Source organism: Chrysochloris asiatica, unplaced genomic scaffold (assembly GCF_000296735.1).
Source record: "Chrysochloris asiatica unplaced genomic scaffold, ChrAsi1.0 scaffold00039, whole genome shotgun sequence".
Lineage (NCBI taxonomy): Eukaryota > Metazoa > Chordata > Mammalia > Afrosoricida > Chrysochloridae > Chrysochloris > Chrysochloris asiatica.
The window spans coordinates 19,800,288-19,820,160 of NW_006408557.1; the positions used below are offsets into that span (position 1 = coordinate 19,800,288).

General features: G+C 52.1%; 1 protein-coding gene across 1 annotated transcript; it reads right to left on the reverse strand.

Annotated features, from left to right (window-relative positions):
• Positions 1-3,147: 3,147 nt before the first annotated feature.
• Positions 3,148-14,929, reverse strand: MYLK2 (myosin light chain kinase 2). The gene is made up of 13 exons (XM_006860708.1): positions 14,878-14,929; positions 14,365-14,431; positions 13,786-14,121; positions 12,566-12,867; positions 10,438-10,543; positions 9,724-9,817; positions 7,644-7,753; positions 7,422-7,563; positions 6,246-6,316; positions 6,005-6,133; positions 5,270-5,422; positions 5,048-5,180; positions 3,148-3,228 (listed from the first exon to the last, which is right to left on the reverse strand). Exons 1-13 carry the CDS (start codon positions 14,927-14,929, stop codon positions 3,148-3,150), a joined length of 1,776 nt encoding a protein of 591 aa, XP_006860770.1.
• Positions 14,930-19,873: the final 4,944 nt, after the last annotated feature.

A 19,873-nucleotide genomic window follows, 5' to 3' on the forward strand; every position in this document is an offset into this window, starting at 1 on the left:
GCCCCTGGCATTGTGGTGGGCAGGGGAAACCAGGCAAGGAGCAGGGGAAGTGCAGACGCTGAATCCCTGACATTACCAGCACCCTGACACTTATAGAACCCAGACCCTTTGCCCCACCTTGCTTGGCAGTTTCAAACCATCTGTAAGCTCACTGCTTCCAACAGGGTGGCTCCTAGGGTGAAAATTCCCACTCTCCTTCTGCAATTGCCCAAGATGGGGATTCTAGTGAGATCAATGGAGTTGGGGCCCAGGTCTGCAGGCAGTCAGGCAGAGACTGCACTTTATACAAGAAGCCACAGCCCCGGCTTGCCCTGTCTGTGTTCTCTGAGCTCCATTTCTCTGTTCATATTGTTGAGTCTAGATTCCCTGCTTCCAGGGGCAGGGGAAGTCCAAAAGAGGCATCTGGTGAATTACAAAGAGCTTCCTAAGGTGTGCCTGGGAGGGAAAGAGCTAAGGTTGGCAGCAGCCGTGTTCCATGGTTCTGGTGGGCTTGCTGACCAGCACACATTAATTTGCAGTGTAACCCTGGGAAAATTACTTTCCCTCTCTGAACCTGTGGCCTCACCTGCAAAATATGGCAAGTGAGCACCGCTTCCCCATCTGTCAGGTGGTAACAGAGAGCAGAGCTGAGATTGTCCTTCAGAGGATAAAACAGAGGCTTACGCTACGAAGCAGAAGTCCTGAGTTCTAGTCCCAGCTGTGGCTGTCTCTACTGTGGAGCTTTCCCATTTAGACCTGGTTTCCCCTACCAGATCCAGGCACTGGATGTCGGCTCTGGGTAGATACCTCATTCCCACCCCTCCCCCCACCCTAGTGACTCATTCCTCATCAGCACATTGTGTGGCCAAGGCTCAGCCCTTGGGTGGGGGCCAGGGAGGCCAAGAAAACCACTGAGAGGAAACCACAGGGCTAGCCCAGCTGGCAGGTGGCAGGCGGGCAGGTGCTCAAGGATCCGGCCTGGAGGCCCTGCCCCATAAGTACATGCGTCCCACCTAGACCCAAAGCCAGGTTCCCCAAGTGCTCCAATCCAGGTTTGCAAGGGCAAGACTTAGGTCCCACAGACACACACCCCCACATCCCCACCCCATGTGGTACCTGCTGCACCACCTGCTGGAATGGAATAGGTGTGAGGGTGGGGACTGAGGTCTGCACATCCAGGCCATCGTTTACAGAGGCAGGGGAAGACACCTCCTCCCCGACCCCGGTCTTGGTTCATGGGCAAGTCTAAGGTCTCCCTAAGGAAGCAGCTAAGCGACCAGTGTATTGGTTAAGAGTAGGGACTCTGGGTCCAGACTACTTGGGCACAAATCCTGGCTCTGCCACTGGCTCCTGTGTGAACCGAAGCAAGTGCTTGCCCTCACAGAAGCCTGGCATCCTTCCACATCTGAGAAATGGAAATAATACAGCTTCCACATGCAGTGATAGTGACTACACAATGCTGGGCCCAGGACCTATACACGGCCAGTGCTCAATATTTGTTAACATCAACCCCACTCAGGCCAGTCCCACCGCAGACCCAGTTCTCCTCACAACCACAGGATGCACCGATTATCTCCTGTCCTCTGGGGTGCCCCCTTCAACAAATGGAGCCCCTCCCCTGCATTGCAGACTTGGGGTGACAGGGCTGTGGTCACTGGGAAAGGGCACAAAACAGCCATCTCCCGGAGCTCTCCTGGGACACCTGGTCACTGCAGGCAGACCCAGCAAATTCACCACAGATCTGCCTGTTCTGTGGGGACCCTGCTTTCTGCTTCTCCTTGATTTAGTGAGAAGCAGGCTGTGGGGCACACTCTGGAAGACAGAAAAGCTGCTGGATGTCAAGCCCTTTAAGCCCCTTTCAGTCTTTGGGCCTCAGTTTCCTTATCTGTCAAGCAAGTTCAGCTTCAGTTCACTGACTGCTCTCCCACGCTTTGTCCAGTCATCAGGAGGCCCTGACACTGCCTCAGTTTCCTCTTCTGCAAAACGGGAATAAGAAGAGCCCCCTACCGCCTAGCGTTGGCCAGAGGATGCAATGAGTTAATGTATGGAAAAGTACTAAACAGAGACTGACAAGCAGGAATCACCCAAGAAGTGTTGGCTGCTGTGAATTCCCTCTCACAGAAGAGGAAACTGATGTACAAAGAGCCCGAAGGTGGGCGAGGAGATAACTTGCTGAACTGGCGTGCTGGGCAGTCTGGCGCCAGACTTAGGGAAGGACACACAACTGGAGGCTCAGTGGCAGCGGACGTCTGTAAGTTCACAAACATGCGTGCGCACACTCACAGGGACCAGGAACCGCATCCAACCTGTACATTTATTTACAAGGCACAGCGGAGAGCAGGTTGGGGGATACCTATCTGCCTTGTCACTCCTCCTAGGCTTGCTGGGCCCTCTCCCTGCCCAGGCGACCCCAGGGAGGGCTACCCCCAGTGGCAAGGTTGGGTCTGAGTTGGCCCTCAGGCAGGCTCGAGGGTGGTCTCCTGTGTCCCCCAGGCTTATCCCCACCCCCACCCCCAGGCCTGGGCTGGGCGCCCTCTCTTTAACAGAGTTCCTGTATGTTGGTGGTCGAGAGGAAAGTGGGCGTGGGCCGAGCCCAGCCAGCTGGTGTGTGTTAGGCCTTATCTGTTGGGAGTGGGGAGGCGGGCCGGGGCATGGAGGTCCTCTTTCACAAAGCCGGCTCTGTCTCCCTGGCAGCTGGACCACAGGAATCAGCAGCGTTGCTGTCTTCCTGCCCCGCCGGGAACCTCCCATCCACAGCCACAGATGCCTCACACCCTAGGACTCCTCATCCCCTCCACCCCAGCTAGGAGCAAGCCCAGGCCAGGGAGACCCCAGAAGGGGCAAAGCAAGGGTCACCAGGGCAGCAGTTCAAAGAGGGAAGTTGGGGAGCGGGCAGGGAGCAGCTTCAGCAGGAACTGAGTCTGGGCGCGGCTATGGCCGGACCCTGTCTGGGGAGGATGGATCCAGGCCACACTCCACCGAAGCAGTTCGCCTCAGGAAAGCAGTCACTACGCGGGGGCGTGGGCAGCCCAGAGCCTCCCAGTCTGGTGCAGCCTTGTCCTAGCCAGACCGCCCTGAAGGTCTGGCCTGCCTGTCTAGCCTTGTGGGCTGTGGTGGCTTCTGCCTGGCCACTGCGAGGCTGCGTCCAGTCCTCCGCCACTCCCAGGCTCAGACCCCCAGAGTCATCAGTGCCCCCGAGCTGCTGATCTTCTTGAAGCGGTTGGCAGCGCTGACGGCAATGAAGTTTTTCTGAGGGATGAAGAAGAGAAAAGAGGGGTCCTAATCAGTACCTGGGCTTTGGGAGAGCTGGGCATCTTTTCTTAACTAGTCATCAATTTTGACTCAGGGCGACTTCATGTGTGTCAGACTAGAACTGTGTTCCATAGAGTGTTCGATATCTGAGGTGCCTCTGGGGTAGAATGAATGAAACCTCCAACCTTTTGGTTAGCAGCCACGCACATGAACCATTTCACCACCCAGAAACTCCTTTCTTCCACTCCCCTTCATTCCTGGAGTGTTAGGAACCAGAGAGGGTGCAGTGTTTAAAATGGCCACAGGAGGCGCCCTGATGCTTCACACGAAGAGTTTCTTCATTCAACACACAAGGGGACTTTCAAAAGTTCGTGAAAAAATGGAATGACAGGATAATGTTTTGGCCTGCATATTACTCTGCTCAAACACCTTCAACAACTCCTGTTTCACCCCAGTAAAAGATAAACCCCTCGCCATGGCCTAGCCTCCCGGTGCCCTGACCTCCTGTTGCTCTCGGCCTCCCCTTTCTCATCCCCCAGACACAAAGCCATTCCAGTCATACTGACCCCTCTGTAAAACAGTGATGCCCCTCAACCTGGCCACCATGTTCTGCCTTGGGGCACAGGCTGTCTCCTCTGCCTGGAACACTTACACCCCTGTGCCAACTTCCGCCTCACCTCCAGGCTTGTCTCAGTGAGATCCCTAGTTGCTCTTGATAACCCCACCACCACCGCTTTATTTTCCTTTTTCTAGATACCGTGATTCTTTCTAAGGAGCCCTGGTGGTGCTGTAGGATAAGCACTGGACTGCTAAGCACAAGGTTGGCAGTTCAAACCCACCAGGCTCCTGTAAAGATTTGTTGTTGTTGTTGTTGTTATGTGCTGTGGAGTTGGTTCCAACTCATAGTGACCCTGCACAGGGTTTCCAAGGCTGGAAATCTTTATAGGAGCAGAAAGCCTCATCTTTCTCCTGCGGAACAGCTGGTAGTTTTGAACTGCTGACCTTGCGGCTCACAGCCCGAATCATAACCACTACGCTACCAGAGCTCAACCTTGGAAATCCAAATTAACTCAATGACTGTGGATTTGGTTTTGGTTTAACCCTTTGTTGTTGTTGCTAAGTGCCATCGAATCACTTTTGACTCATAGCGACCCTGCGTAGGGTTTCCAAGGAGCAGTTGGTGGGTTTGGACTGCTGACCTTGTGGTTCAAACTGACCTTGTGGTCCAGTGCTTATCTTACAGCACTACACCAGAACTCCACTGACTCTCTACTACCCCTGAAGAGAAAGTCCACCCAACTGAGATCCTCGGTTTTTTTGTTCACTGTTGTATCCACAGTAAGGAGACCTAGCGGTGCTGTGAATTAAGCTTTGGGCTACTAACCAAAAGGTCTGCAGTTGGAACCCATCAGCCATCCCTTGGGAGAAAGATGAGGTGGTTTGCTTCCCTAAGGATTTACAGTCTCAGAAACCCTAGGAGCAGCTTGGCCCTATTCTGTAGGCTCACTATTTGTCAGAATCGACTTGGGGTGGTGGATTTAGGGATCTCCAAAGCAGAATAAAAGAAGGGCCTTTTCCTGAGCCTGAGCCCAGACCTAAGCCCCTGGAGCCCCTAACCCAGCTCTGATGAGTGGTCACTGCTCTATGGCAGGAACCAGGCCTGGACAAAGAAAGATACCGCCATTTTCCCAGACAGGGCTGGGTCTAGTCACCAGAAGCAGCCAAGACCTAGCTGGTGAGTCTGGGGCCTGGCACCTGGACCTCTTCCCCCATGAGAGCTGCTCCCTCCTCGTCCCTGCCCCCTGAGCAGCTGTACCTTCCAGCGCCTCTTCATGAGGTATTTCTTAAGCAAGATCTGGGACTTGAGGCGTCTGTTACAGCGCTTTGCTTTCTCCGCCAGATTGTTGAGCCAGGGGTGGGATAGGCACTGGGCAGCACTCATCCGGACCCTGTGGGGATGGGGCAGCGAGCATGGTGATGGTGGGGCACACACACTCAACTTGTACACATGGGGTTTGCCTCCAGGAATCCGTCTTACCCCTGGTCTTTGACAATGAGATTGGACACAAAGTCTTTGGCTTCATCTGATACAGCCTCGAAGGTCTCCTCATCAAAGTACCAGTTGGCAGACAGAACATTGTTTAAGGTCTCTGTGTCATCATCTCCCAGGAAGGGCGAGAGGCCACTCAGCCTGGGGGTGGGTGGGAAGGGAGCAGGGAGGGGAGATTGGGGAGACAGAGTCATCTTTAGGAATCAGGGGATGGGGACAGATGCTAGGAAGTAGCACCATGTGCTGAAAAGACCCCCAGGCTCTCAAATGGGACAGACCTGAGTTTGAATCTGGCTGGGTAACCCTAGGCAAGTTACTTCCCCTCCTTGAATCTCACTTTTATCATCTGTAAAATGGTCATAATCATCCCAGCTTCCCAACGTTACAGTGAAGATGAGCAAGAATGAATGGAAGGCACGTGGTTAAGTGCACAAAAGATGTCTGCTACCTCTCCACTCCACTCTGGGGTCCAGAGCCCTGGACTGGGACACTTGCTGAAGGTCTTTAGGGGCCTGGCTTATCCAGTTGTAAAATGGATAGAAAGTTCCCTTTCCCTGACTCTCTCTAGCATGTGCACTGCCCCCCCCCCCCGAAATAAAAAAGCCCAGACTCCGCTTCCATGGAGGTGGGACCACCTCACCAGGACTCCAAGCTCAATTTGGGACCTTGGCTGCCTGTCCATGTACCCCCACCCCATAAATACCACCCTCCCTTGGGGCTCACAGCATGTAGGTGATGACCCCCATACTCCACATGTCTGTCTTATCGGAGATTTGGTCGTAATTCACCACCTCAGGTGACAGGAACTCCGGGGTCCCAAAATTCACCTTCAGCTTCTCATTGGGGTTGTACCTGGTGAGGAGACCAAGAGCTGAGAGCACAGTTCCTGGCTCATTCCCAGGCAGCCCCCCCCCCCCCCCCCACTGATCTCAGATGCTGCCCTGTCCTTGCCCCCAAGTGGTACCTCCGTGCCAGACCGAAGTCAATGATCTTCACCAAATGGCCCGTGGTGTTGACACAAAGGATGTTTTCTGGCTGAGGGGTGGGAAGTGGAGGGTGGGGGTCTGGATTAGCCTCTGACTCAGCTCACCTCCCACCCCCAGGTCTACCACAGCCCAGGCTGCAGAGTGGACAGACCGTCAGAGACCATCTGGACATGCCCAGACAGGCCCAGAAGAGAGTCCTAAGGATCAGAGAGGGTAGGGGTTGCACAGATTTCTTGGCTATCCGTGTGGGTTGTACCTTCATTTAAAAGCATGAAAGAGCTAAGGTGTTCCCTAGGGTCAGATGTCAGCCCAGGGCCCCCACAGGAAGCCCCTTGGAAGTGGTGGGCTGCACCCTATTCCCCACCCCCTAAGATGGGCCACTCTCATCTCTCCAATTAGGCATGGCACTGATGGCAACCTACAATACAGCAGGCTCTGGGTTATCTGTCACCTTCCTTCCAACATCCCTAAACAGATGTTAGAGCAGATACAGTTAGCAATCATCCTCATTTTACAGTTGGGGAAACTGAGGCTCAGACACAGCCACCCAGCAAGGATTTCTATCTTGTTTTGCTCAACACTACATCTCCACCACCTACAACACTGTCTGGAAGACCGTCAACCCCAACTTGTGAGGACCCCAGGTGAGCCAGAGCCAACTTGTGTTCAGAGGGTTTTCAGTGGCTTGTTTTTTTAGCAGGCTTTTCTTCCAAAATGTCTCTGGGTGGACTTGAACCTCCAACCTTTCAGTTAATGACTGATTGTATTAAACATTTGCACCCCCCAGAGACTTCTTGGTACAAGGTAGGCTCACAATTGGTATTTGTTAATTGTTGATACTCATTAGTACAAACACTGACATCAGTCCTTTTCCAACATCGATCAGCAACTTCTATGGGTGAAGCGCTAAGCTTGGGGTTCATGGGACTGTGAAAGACCCTTTCAGCAAGCACTTAGTACTAGACTAGAAGCTGGGAGCTGGGACCCTGTCTTCTTTCACTCTCTGACCCTTAGTAAGTGCTCAGTTCAACCCTTCTGCATCTATGGGTAGAAGATTGGGCAGAGGAAGAGAAGGAGGGATGGATGGTTACAACACTGATTTCAGATGGCCAGGTGCTACTCCTGACCCCTCCCAGGGAGGCCTGGCACCATACCTTGAGGTCCAGGTGCAGAACTCTCATCTTGTGCATGAAGAGGATGCCATCGCAGATCTGCCGGACAAACACCATGGTGTCCACCTCGGTCAGATGATATTCCTCATCCACAATCCTCTCGAAGAGCTCGCCGCCCTCAATGCTGTGTGTACAGATCCCTCTACAGGCTTGCTTCCAGGCCTGTGGGCCCCCACCCGGGCCTCCCCCATTCGCCGCACTCACTACTCCATGAACAGGATGATCTCATTGGAGGTTTCCAAGGCTGCATAGAGCTGGATCAGATTGCGGTGGTTCAGTTGGTTCATGACCTCGATCTCTACCATCACCATCTCCTGGGGACCAAAAGTCAAGGCTACTCTGAACATTTTTACCCTCCATGCCTGGTCACATAGTGATTACGGGTTGGGCTGCTAGCCTCAAGGTCAGCAACTCAAAACTATCAGCTGTTCCACGTCAGGAAGATGAAGCTTTCTGCTCCCATAAAGATTTATAACCTTTGAAACCCTACACAAGGTCACTATGAGTCAGAACCAAGTCCATGGCACACCATCACCACCTCCACATTTATCTTTCCTGCAAACACAACTATGAATGTGGTGGAGCATACAGTAGTCAAAATGATGAAAATTTCTTAGATATGATCAAATATCTTAAGGCAATGAGTTGCTGGCTCTGGGGGGTCAGGACCATGGTCTCAGTGAACACTATGGTCAATGGGCATAACATAGTCCACAAAGACAATGTTCTCTATCCTACTTTGGTGAATAGTATCTGGAATCTTAACAGCTCATGACATAACAGCTAAGGTGCAGCTACTGGTCTCCTCATGTGTGGAAGAAAGAAGAGTGATCGGTACTAATGGCCTAATGGAACATGTGAACATCAGTCTCCATGACTCTGAGACTAAACGAACTAGATGATGTCTGGCACCCACTACCAATGGCTCTAAAAGGGATCACATTAGAAGGTCCAGACAGTGTACGTGAAAATATAGAACAAAATTCAAAAGTATTGATAATAATAATAAGACTGGACTTACTAGTCAGAAAGAGACTGGGAGAACTTAAGACTATGGTCCTCAACCACCTTTCAGGTCTAGAAAGGAACTCACCCTTGTGGTCTAATATTCAGACAAACAGTAGATAGGTAAATAGGGGAACACCATTATTAAGGCATGCTCACCATGGAGTGATCCATCATTCAAAACCAAGAGGGCAACCTGTACATAAGGACAAAGTTGAGAAGGGATGGGAAGGTGGGTGGAGTGCAAACCACAGAGGAGAAGTAGAGTAACTGTTGGTGCAGGGAGGAGACTGCAGTCATTGAGAATGAAACAAAGTGTGGTTTGTTGGATGTAAAACTGATGGGCTTGTCTGTAAACCTTCACTCAATTCACAATAAAAAGTTTTTTAAAAAGGTTTACAGTCTTGGAATAAAAACCAAAGACTCAAATTGATTGAAACTGTGTATACGTCTAGAGCACCTATGCTGAACCATGTCCTTAGCTAGAGGCCTGGGGATCTAGTTGTCAACAAGATGGGTTCTGGTCCTGTTGAGTGGGAAGAGACAGAGAAGCCCATGGCCCTTTGGGAAATACGAAGAGAGTTTCGACGGGCAAGCACTGGGTGGCTGAAGCCTGCAGCTGCCTCCCATGCTCTGAGTCTGGGGCCATGCATGTGCTCTTGTCTCTGCCTGGAGCACTCAGAAACTAAATTTGTACCTTCTGCCTCAACTGTACTAGGTCCCACAGATACTGCTATTTCTGGCCCTCAGGCCCTTCCTCCCACAGTCTCCTCAAATTTCTCCACTGGAAAACACCTTCTTGTTCTTCAAAATTCTCACTCAGGCGTCCAGACAGACCTCAACCCCAAGCTACCGCTCTGGTCCCATGAGGTTGCTGGGTTATCACTGCCTCTTCACACACAGGGCCCCCTCATTCCTTGGCCCATGATCATCCATCATCGATCCTGCTACTCCAGGCCTCCAACTGAGCCAGGCCCGGGGCTAAGAGCTAGAGGTAATACTCTATCTAGTTCAACACTGGGACCTGCACATCCACTTCACTCTGCCCCCACCCCCATACACACACACCCCACCGCTGCCCAACATAGGGCCCAGCCCCAGCCCACAGCCTGCACTCCTTTGTGCTTGCCAAATGGAAACAGGGGATGAATGCCTCTTGTCCAAGTGACATCTACAGTGCATTGAGGCCCCTGCTCAGAGGTGTGGGTGGAGGGAGGAGAGAAGCACCCACTATAAGGATCCCCTCTCCGTCCCATGCAGCCAGCACCCACCCCACTACCTTGTCTTTCGGAGTCTGTTTCTTGATGATCTTGGCTGCCAGTTTGAGGCCGGTGGATTTCTCAGTACAGGTACACACCGCTCCAAACTTTCCCCTGGATAAGAAGAAGCTGGAGTGAGGGGACCCCAAAGGGTTTGGGGAGGGGAGAGGTGTGCTCTGCTCCCACCTTGGCCTGGACCTAATGGTAACCTTGGGAGCAACTCTGTGAGGTACGAGGACACAGCCCAGCCAGCCCCTGCCTCTCTTCTGAAGCTGAGAGGGGTGCTATAGAGACAGAGATGAGGCATGTTCTGGAAACTACACTAGCCCAGGAAGGGAAGGCTCACTGGAGGATGACCCAAGATGCCACAGCCCAGTCAGGTAGACGTATGGTGGGCAGGAGCCGGGGGTCTTTGAGCCCTAGGCAAAAGTGCCCCAGGGCAGGAGAGAGGCGGTATTTGTAGACGTGCCAGACTGTGTTAGGGCCTTTTGTACAACAGGCACCGCCATCAGGGGGTCAGTGTGAGGACCTGTAGTGCAGACAGCCAGGAAACTGCTGTCTGTTTTCTATGGCAATCACTGAGTGGCTCGTCTGATGGTTGTGTCTGTGTGTGTGGCAATGACACCCAGTGCATCACAACACATGTGGAGGGTCACCCATGACAGTGTGTCCCAGAGAGTTACATCCCAGTGGGTGTTTGGGTCTGTCCCTGGGAAGACAGACCGGCCACTCACCCTCCCAGCGCGTCCTTGGAGTTAATGCTGAATTCACGGTTGACGTTTCCGGTCTTCAGCTCCACAATGCGGTGTGGGAAGGGGGCGGGAGGCGGCGGGCAATCGTCTGGGGAGCAGAGGCATCATAGTCAGGGATTCTGGGGCTCACTGATCACCACCAGCCCCCTCCTGCCTGGCTCAGCCCCATCAATAGACATTCCCCAAGTGATATCTGACAGATACCTGATCCAGGACAGGGCTTGAAGGCCAGTTCCCAATCTGGGAAGGTCTCTACCTCTCAAAAGAGGGAGACTCAGCTTCTCCCCTCAGAACAAGGAAGCTGATTGGGCCGCTTGGACTGTCCACAGGGTCAAGTATGAAGACCCGGCCCTAAGCTATCTGCATTTCCAAAGGAAAAAAAAAATGGTGGGATGCCAGACAATGGGGTTACTACTATGTTTGAATGATGACGAAGTGGTGGGGTCTGCCTAGCTTCCTCTCTAACCACAACGTTGCTCAGACCTGGACAGAGAGAATATCAAACTGAGCAAAACCACAGTGGGGTGGTGGCGGAGATAATGACGTGGAGCCGTGGAGCGATGGAGCAGCTGGGGAGCTGGGGACTTTGGGTGGGGGGTGGGGGGGGGAGGGGGAGGGGAAAGAGGGGCGCGGGTAGACACTGAGAAGTTTGGTAGAGAGAGGCCGCCACCTTGTGGCTATCATGAGAATGGCGTGTCCTGGCTGTGGGCAAGCTGAGTCATCCGGAATGGAAACCTCTTTATAAATAGCATAGGCGGCAGGGAAGCCGTGCCGGTGATTTATCAGGCGGCCTTTGGAGGTTGTTCAGGTCCCTTCATTCGGAGGATGCGATTTCTGGGCGGGGTGGGACAGAGGTCTCTGCTACTGCTGGGGGAGGAGGCAGGGCTCCTGGCTGCCACCCAGCCGCCAGGTCCTCCCACCCTGTCTGGGTGGCGCTATGCCACTCATGAAGCAGCCTGGCGGGTCTCCCAGGGCACCTCAGCATGGGGGAGGGGGTGTCAGGACATTCTGGGCTCTCCTGACCCTGTCTCACCCCACCCCCAGCCCTGCCCCACCCTGCCCAGGCCCTGTCCCTGTTCACCTGCGGTACAAGCGTACTTTCGCTCAGTGGCTCCCTGCTTCCCACTCAGGAAACCTTGCGTGATGGTCAAAACCACCACACAGCCCTGCCTGCCCCACTTCACATGCCTAGACTCCTGGGTCACTGCTTCTATGCACAGATGTCCGTGCTTCCTTAGCTCAGAAACTCTCTATGTTGTTGTTGTTTTTATTAAGTACCGTGGAGTGACCCTGCACAGGGTTTCTGAGGTTGCAAATTTTTACTAGAGCAGAAAGCCTCATCTTTTTTCCGCGGAATGGCTGCTAATTTCCAACTGCCAACCTTGAGGTTAGCAGCCCGATTCGTAACGAATACCCTACCAGAGTTCCTTAGAAACCCTCTATAACACCCATAAAATCTGGGATAAAATTTAACCACAAAAGTCTGGCTTGGATGTCCCTCCACAGCCTGACCCCAAATTCTGCTGTCTGGGGAGTTCATATACTCACAGCACTCAGGTGCCCCAAACAACCTGCTTGATAGTTTTATCCTATTGTGGCCAACGTAGAGCCCTGGTGGTGCAGGGGTTACATACACAGCTACTAACCAAAAGGTCAGTGGTTTGAACCCACCAACTGCTCTTCAGGAGAGAGATGCAGCAGTCTGTTCATTCACAGAAACCCTATGTGCTAGTTCCCCTCTGTCTAGGGGCTGTGGCTAGGGGTTGGAATCAAGTCCATGGTACTGCGTTTGGTTTGGGTTTGATCGTCAAAGTAAAATAAAAGTGACCTCTGGAGTCAGGCTGTCCTGGATTTAAATCCTGTCTCTGCCACATTCTAGCTGTAGATTTGGGGTGCTTCATTTCTTCTTGTTTGAGCTGCAAGTCCCCATCTATCAACACTAAATAGGAGGAACCCTTCCTTCCTAGAGCTGTGTTACACTTGGGTGGACTGGCCTGAGTGAGGCATGGCTCAGGGCAGTTTAGCCCTCAGAATGAAGACACATCAGAGGGATCCTCCCCCCCCCAACTCCAGCCCCAGAGTACCCCCACCCCACCTGCTCATGGCCTACCCAAAATCTGGAAACAGTCCTCCTCCCTGGCTGTGAGACAGAGGGCCTGCCCCACCTCGGATCTCTCTGCAGGACCAGCCTGGAATGCGGTCTCACTCGAGGTGTCCCCTGGCACCTTAGCCTGGCCAGCCTGGCCTTGGGATTTCTCTCCTGCTTCCTTCTGACCCCCTTCCGGGGTGTTCTCCCCTCCTTCTGCCACCTTGGCTGGCCCTGCACCCACAGGGCTGGGGGTCACAGGCACCCCTTCAAAGACGAGGTCCAACGCGCCACTTGGGGGCTTCTCAGCCAACAGCTTCTTGGAACTAGAAAGGGGAAAACAGAGATGAAACTCTCAGTAGCCTTGGGCAGGTCGTGATACTTCCATAGCCTCGGCTGCAGTCTGGAGCCAAAACAATTCTGCCTCCCAACTCCCAGCCCCCAAATTCACTATACAAAGTCAGGGGCTAGGAATAATCCTAGTGAATGGTGTGATGGTTATCCTGCCCATCAACATACTAACAGATCATTAATAACTAATGTTGTTGTTGTTATTTGCTGTGGAGTCGGTTCCGACTCATAGCGACCCTATACAGGGTTTCCGAGACTGTAAATCTTTACAGGATTGTTACTATGGACAATCATCTTGTGGACACAATTAGAGAGATTGCATACCTCCTGTTTCATCAAAACTATGCTTTTTATGTGATATAATTGTTATCAGTACATAATGATCAAATTGCTAAGTGTTCCTGTGGTTTGCAATCTATCAATATGGTTAGCATCAAGGTGAGAGACTGCATAAGTAAGACTGGTGCTATGTTAGGGTTATGGGGCAGTATTAGTAATGATCAACAACAATGTACTTCTCAATCATCTTTTCATAGCACACTGACAATTATATTAAGAAGAAAGTTCATTCTTGCTTCTTGAATTCCAGCCCTGCTCTTGGGTAGACTCAAGCTCATGAAGTAAAGGGGATTCTGAACCCGGATGACAAGAAGAGAAGCACTCAACCTAGCGGTCAGTGAGGACTCTGCTATCTGGCATTCTAAGTTTCTATGAACTATGGTGAAGTCCTGCTTTCTGCAGGGAGACAAAGTGGTAGGGACAATGGCCAGAATAGGGGGTGCTGAATGTCAGAATGACCTTCCTCAGCACAGGATGCAGAGATAGTGATACCAGACTAGGGGAGCTAAGCATTAACCCCTGGAGACAGAGCCGCTCCCAGGCAGAGTACACACCTAGAGATGACGGCGGGACAGCTGGGGCTATGCAGGAAGGCAGGCAAGCCCCTTCTGGCTGAGGTCAGGTCCTCTGCTGCCTTCTTGGCCACCTTAGGTTCTCCAGGGTCTTGGCTGCCCAAGGTACCGGGCTCAGCCATGGGCTTCCTGGAATTGGCCTCGATGGTTGCTGTCGGCTGCGGCAAGGCGGCCAACTGCCCAGCACTGCCCTCCGCAGGCCCTCCACCTGAACCCCCATCCTCCTTGAGGCCTGGGACCAGAGCACCATCCCCTTTCTCTGAGGCAGGGGCTTTGGTATCTTTCTTCAAGTTGGATGAATCAGGTTCTTTCTTTGGGCCTGAGAGCCCAGAATCCTTCTTTGGATCTGAGAGCCCAGGATCCTTCTTTGGACCTGGGAGCCCAGGATCCTTCTTTGAACCTGGGGGGCCAGGATCCTTCTTTGGGTCTGGGGGGCCAGGATCCTTCTTTGGGTCTGAGAGCCCAGGATCCTTCTTTGGGTCTGAGAGCCCAGGATCCTTCTTTGGACCTGGGGGGCCAGGATCCTTCTTTAGGTCTGAGAGCCCAGGATCCTTCTTTGGGTCTGAGGGGCCAGGGTCTTTCTCTGCAGCTGAGGGTCCCTCATCTGCTGGACCTTCTGGTGCCTTGTCTGCAAAGGAGATGAGTAATCAGTCAGGATCCACTCACCCCACACCTTCTCCCTGAAACTAGGCTAGGCAGAGACCAGCTCTGGGCCCAGGTCCCTCTCAGGTCCCACTCAGCCTGAGGAGGTCACTAGAGATGGACCACCAGGACCTTGGTGGGCCTCTATGGTTGGCCTCTGACCCCATCTGGGCTAGATGCTGATGCCCTGATTCGATCCCTTGCCCACAACCATCCATGGAGGCCTTATATCTTCCCAGTCTCTCCGGGGAGGGCTTCCTACAGGCCCTGGCTCTAGCCCCACCCTCCCCAGAGATTACTCTGATTTCGAGATCCCTGAAGGCTTGTGCAAAGAGGCCTCAGCACAGGACTTCTACCAAGGATCCTGCTGAAGCCTGGACTCAAACACTCCTACCCAAGCTCCTCCCTCTGTCTCCTGCCCCAGCCTGGCACCTGTTGACGGGCTCCGGATTCCCAGCTCGACTGCTCCGTTTTCTGTCGCCATGAACAAGGAGGTGTGTGCTGTTGCGTGTCTAACTCAAGTCTTTCTAACTGCAGAAAGAAGAATAAGGCGTATTGATCGGGCTGTCAAATTCCTCCTCTCGTCTGGCTGTGGAAGACGGGTGGCCAGGGTTAGGTGGCCGAGGGAAGAGCAGTACCTGGAGGAAAGAGGGGAGCCTGGTAGCTGTCTGTGGTGCAGCGGCTGCCCAGGAGTAGTCCTGGGGCAGTTGTAAGGGACTGGGCCGGGTGGGCAGAGGTGGAGGCAGGGGTGCGGGCAGTGGAGGCGGGGACGGGGCGAGAGGATCTCTTACACCAGGGGCCATGCAGCTCTGACTGCCACCACCTGTCACTCTTGGCCCCAATTCAGAGGACACGGCATTCTTCCCACAGCCCAACTGGGGGAGAGTGGTGTTGGAACAAGCAGGAAGAGACAAGGGAGGGGGCAGCTGGGGGAGAAATCCTTTCCCAGACTTTGCCCGGGAGTCCTGGCTTGCACAGGGCCAGGGAGTGGGCGGGTAGGACGAGGGGACAGGGAGAGCCTGGAAGAAGAGGGTCTGTCAGGCAGAATTCTTGCCATGCTGCATCTCCCAGAATCCCCAGAACCTGGTTAGAGCCATGCAGGCCCAGGGCAGTCACCCTGACCTCAGTGCCTAGCTTTGTGTCCATGACCCCTGACCCTGGCAGCCGGACCTACTTACTTGGTTATCTTTGGGTAAGATCATAATTGGATCATAATTGGCTCAGAGGGCACTTGTTCAACATGTCCATAGGCCTTATGGCTACTTCTTCTAAAACTGGTCTTTTGGGGGAACCCGCAGGGAGATAGCAGCTGCTCCAAGTGGCCACCAAAGAGGGTCAGAGTTCTTGTGCCCCTTGTCTGAGCTGAGCCAGTTCTCCTTGGTGGCTCACCTGGAAGGAGGGGCTGGTGGACAGTCCTTCCTGAAGATCCAGCACTGCAATGGACCCAAGGGGCACTGCATCCTGAGGTTGACTGGGGAAAGCTATGCACTGAAGGGCCTTCCATCATCCACAGACTGTCTGCCCAGACAGAGCTTGCCTTTCTCAGAGGGAAGCCTTGAGTGGAACCAAAGCTGAGTGCATTCAAATAGCTCTGGATGGGGCACCTGGGTTCAGGCTCTGACTCTGCCCTTCTAGCCAGTCACCCAGCTACATGGATTCAACTCCTCTGACAGCAAGGGAGGGAGAGAGACAAGCTACCCTTGGACAAGGAAAAGGAAGGGGAAAGGACTCAAGAACACAGCACATCTAAGCAAGGGACATGTGGCTCTAAAAACAATTGAGGGTGAACTGTGAAGTGTCCTCCAATATGTGGAGAAGTGGGTGTGTGAGAAATGTTGTCCATACAAACAAACAAACGCTCAAACAATCCAATCTGTACTCATTTTAGGGAGAGTGAGGTTTTCTTTATTCGATTTCGCAAAATTGGGCATCCAGCCCCGTAACACGGGCAGAAGCGCCACATGGCCCACCACAAATGGTTTTTATTCTTGTCTCCAAAAAGCCCCTCCTCCAATTCCGGTTCCCCATATACAATTCTATGGCACAGTCCCATTTTCCCTCCCCACAGAGAAGCCAAAATAGCTTGCCCATGGTCTTAATGGCTGTATGTTTCAACAATCTGTTTGCCAGGTCTAGCAAGCTCATGAATTCCTGAAGATGGACCACACCCACAAGAGTTATTTCTCACACGTGAATCAAAGCAAGGTGCAGGCTAGCGTGTAGGATATGCTACCCTTTGTGCAGAAGTAGGGGAGGAGCATTCACATTTATATTTAAAATAAATACTTGTATAAGATATAAAATTTCACCTGTAGGATGTGCAAGAAACTGGAGAGCATGGGGTAGAAGGGAGACATCAGAGTGCCCTTTGACTATTGGATTTGACCTATGAACCAAGTGAACACATTGCTATTCAAAATGAGTGGTGTTGTGTTGGGTTTTGGTATTTTTTTAAGTGAGGAAATGTGGAGAATAATTGGCAGAGGTTAGCAAAAGTCCTCCACCTCCAGCCTTGACTGCTTTTGCCCTGACAACTTAACCCTCCTCTCCGCGACTCTTCATCTCCATTTCTTCTCTCCAAGGTCCAGGTCTCTTCCAGGAAACAAAAACATAGCTAATGCTTATGCTGGATAGCACTCACCATGTTCCAGACCTTGTGAATGTGATCTTCATAGCAACTTAGTACTATTGCACAGGGAAACTGAGGCACAGGGCAACTAAACAACTTTCACAAAGGGTCGGAAGGTTGAGCTAGAATTTGAAACATTCTGAGCTCCCAATTATTGTCTGCTATTAGCTTTGCCTTGGCGTAATGCTGCAGAATTATGCGCTGGACTGCAAGATTGGTAGTTCAAACCCCACCAGCTGCTCCTTGGAAACCCTATACAGTGTCGCTATGAGTGGGAACCAACATGATGGCAGTTAACAATAATTCGCTTTATCTGAACTCCTGGTGTGGCACTGTAGGATCAGCACTCAGCACTGGACAGTGAACCACAAGGTCGGTAGTTCAAACTCACTAGCTGCTCCTCAGTAACCCTATACAGGTCGCTATGAGTGGGAATCGGCATTTAAAAACAATAAACTAGCTTTATTCAAGGAACTCTGGTAGCGTAGTGGGTTATGTGTTGGACTGCTAACTACAAGGTTAGCAGGTAGAATCCATCTGCTGCTCTGTGGGAGAAAGATGAAGCTTTTTGCGCCTGTGAAGATTTACAGGCTCAAATACCCTATACAGAGTCGCTATGAGTCAGAACTGACTCAGCGGCACACCACCACCCTTAGCTGATCTCTGTTGTTTGGATTTGATCCATATTGTCTTAAAATATCACATTGATAATAACTCTATTGTTGTTAAGTTCTGTCAAGTCGGTTCTGACCCATAGCAACTCTGTATAGGGCTTCCAAGGAGTGGCTGGTAAGCTTGAACAGCCAACCTTACAGTTCAAACTGACTTTGCAGTCCAGCACATTAACCCACAGCGCCACACCAGTAACTCTGTGGGGAACTTTCATCCCCATCTATTGGGTAAAGAGATGGAAGTTCAACCAAGTGAGGTGGCTTGCCAACATCACTCGACAAGGAAGGGATCGGAACCAGGTATACCCTTTTCCAAAGCCTAAAGTACCTCTTTCTCCTCTGGAAGTTCCCACCCTGTGTCTTGCTCCCCACTTCCTGAGTATCCCTCTGTGGATCTTGTCTCTTCCAAAGGTTAAAGTGCTTCCTGTTCATGCCGAATAGAGAGGGCTCTGTTTGGTCTTCCCCAGGGCATATTCCAGTTTAGCTTGAAATGTCTCTGTCTCGTTAAATGTCTAGATACCCCTCTGCTGACCTTCCTCAGTGTCCCAGACTGATCCCACAAATGACTGCCTGGGGGCTCCTTACAGGCAGGGACAGGCTATTGCTCCTGGGTGTCCCCAGCATACAGTGTACCTGCCAATCGTGTATGATGAGTAAAGAGCAGAGTGGCCAGCAGGGCTCTGGATTTGGTTGGCGGATAATTCTACTCTGACCGTCCTGCAGACAGCCACTTGTTATCCTCATGGTTCCCAATACCGATCACTGAGTGCCCACCACGTGCCAGGACTGACTGTGCCAAAGGCTTGACCCAGCTCATTGGACCCTCACAAACGGACCCTAGGGAGCAAGTGTCAAACAATCTCAAGGGGTAGGTGACTTGCTCCCAAAGTCACATTATCTAAAAGTGGCTTCAAACAACCCAGATCCAAATCTGGGCTAGAACATCAGTGGCTTTATTTGGTACTTTTGTTACACTTAAGCTTCACAAATAACAAATAACATTTATTGAACTCTTATTAAAAGGCAGCACCTTCCATTGGATTCTTGTAACAACCAGTGGATTCATGTGGGGTGTGACTGGGAAGATGCCTTCACTTTTTTCTCTGCTGTAAGACCAGCATCTACCTCACAGGCATTTAGAGGTAGTATGTGGGCACATTGTTGTTGTTGTTGTTATGTGCCGTGGAGTCGGTTCCGACTCATAGCGACCCTGTACAGGGTTTCCGAGGCTGTACATCTTTACGGGAGCAGAAAGCCTCATCTTTCTCCCGCGGAACAGCTGGTAGTTTTGAACTGTTGACCTTGTGGTTTGCAGTCCGATTCGTAACTGCTACGCTACCAGAGCTCCTTATGTGGGCACATAGTAAGTGCTATATGTGGAGGCTGTTGTTGTTTAGTGCCGTCAAGTCGGTTCTGACTCATAGTGATCCTATATAGGGTTTCCAAGGCGCTGCTGGTAAGTTTGAAGTGCAAGGCCGGCACTACTGGTCTTACAGCAGAGAAAAAAGTGAAGGCATCTCCCCAGTCACACCCAACATGGCAGGGCTGTTACAAGGATCCAATGGAGGGTGCTTGAAAGGGTGCTGGTCCTTCAATAAGAGTTCAATAAATGCTACTTGGTGGGTTTGAACTGCAGGCCTTGCATTTCAAACCAACCTTGGGTCCAGTGCATTCTCCTACAGTACCACACCAGGACTTTGTGTAGCTGTTAGCTATCCCATTTTTCAGATGTAATGGGAAAACTGAGTCATAGAAAGGCAAAGTCACAGAATTAGAGTTGGAAGTGTCTACCTCAAGGCTTTGCTGGTAATCATTCTGCCCATTACCTTCCTCTTGCAGGATGGCTGGGAGCATTTCATGAGTCCTTGTGTGTAGAGGATGTGGCACAGTAACTGTGGCACTGTGGAGGTTTAGTAACGGTGTGACTCAGATAAAGCCCAAGATAGAGGCCTCGGCTGTTCCTGAAATTCCTGCCACAGGAATGGGATGCTGGCCTGGCTCAGAGTCCTCGGCAGCTTGCTAACTGCCTGCCTGAGACTGAGCTCAGCTCTGGCCACCTGCTCCCTGGGAGTCCCCAAGCTTCTTTCTCAGCGCTCCCTTGGAAGCACGGGGGTGGGGCACGGGAAAG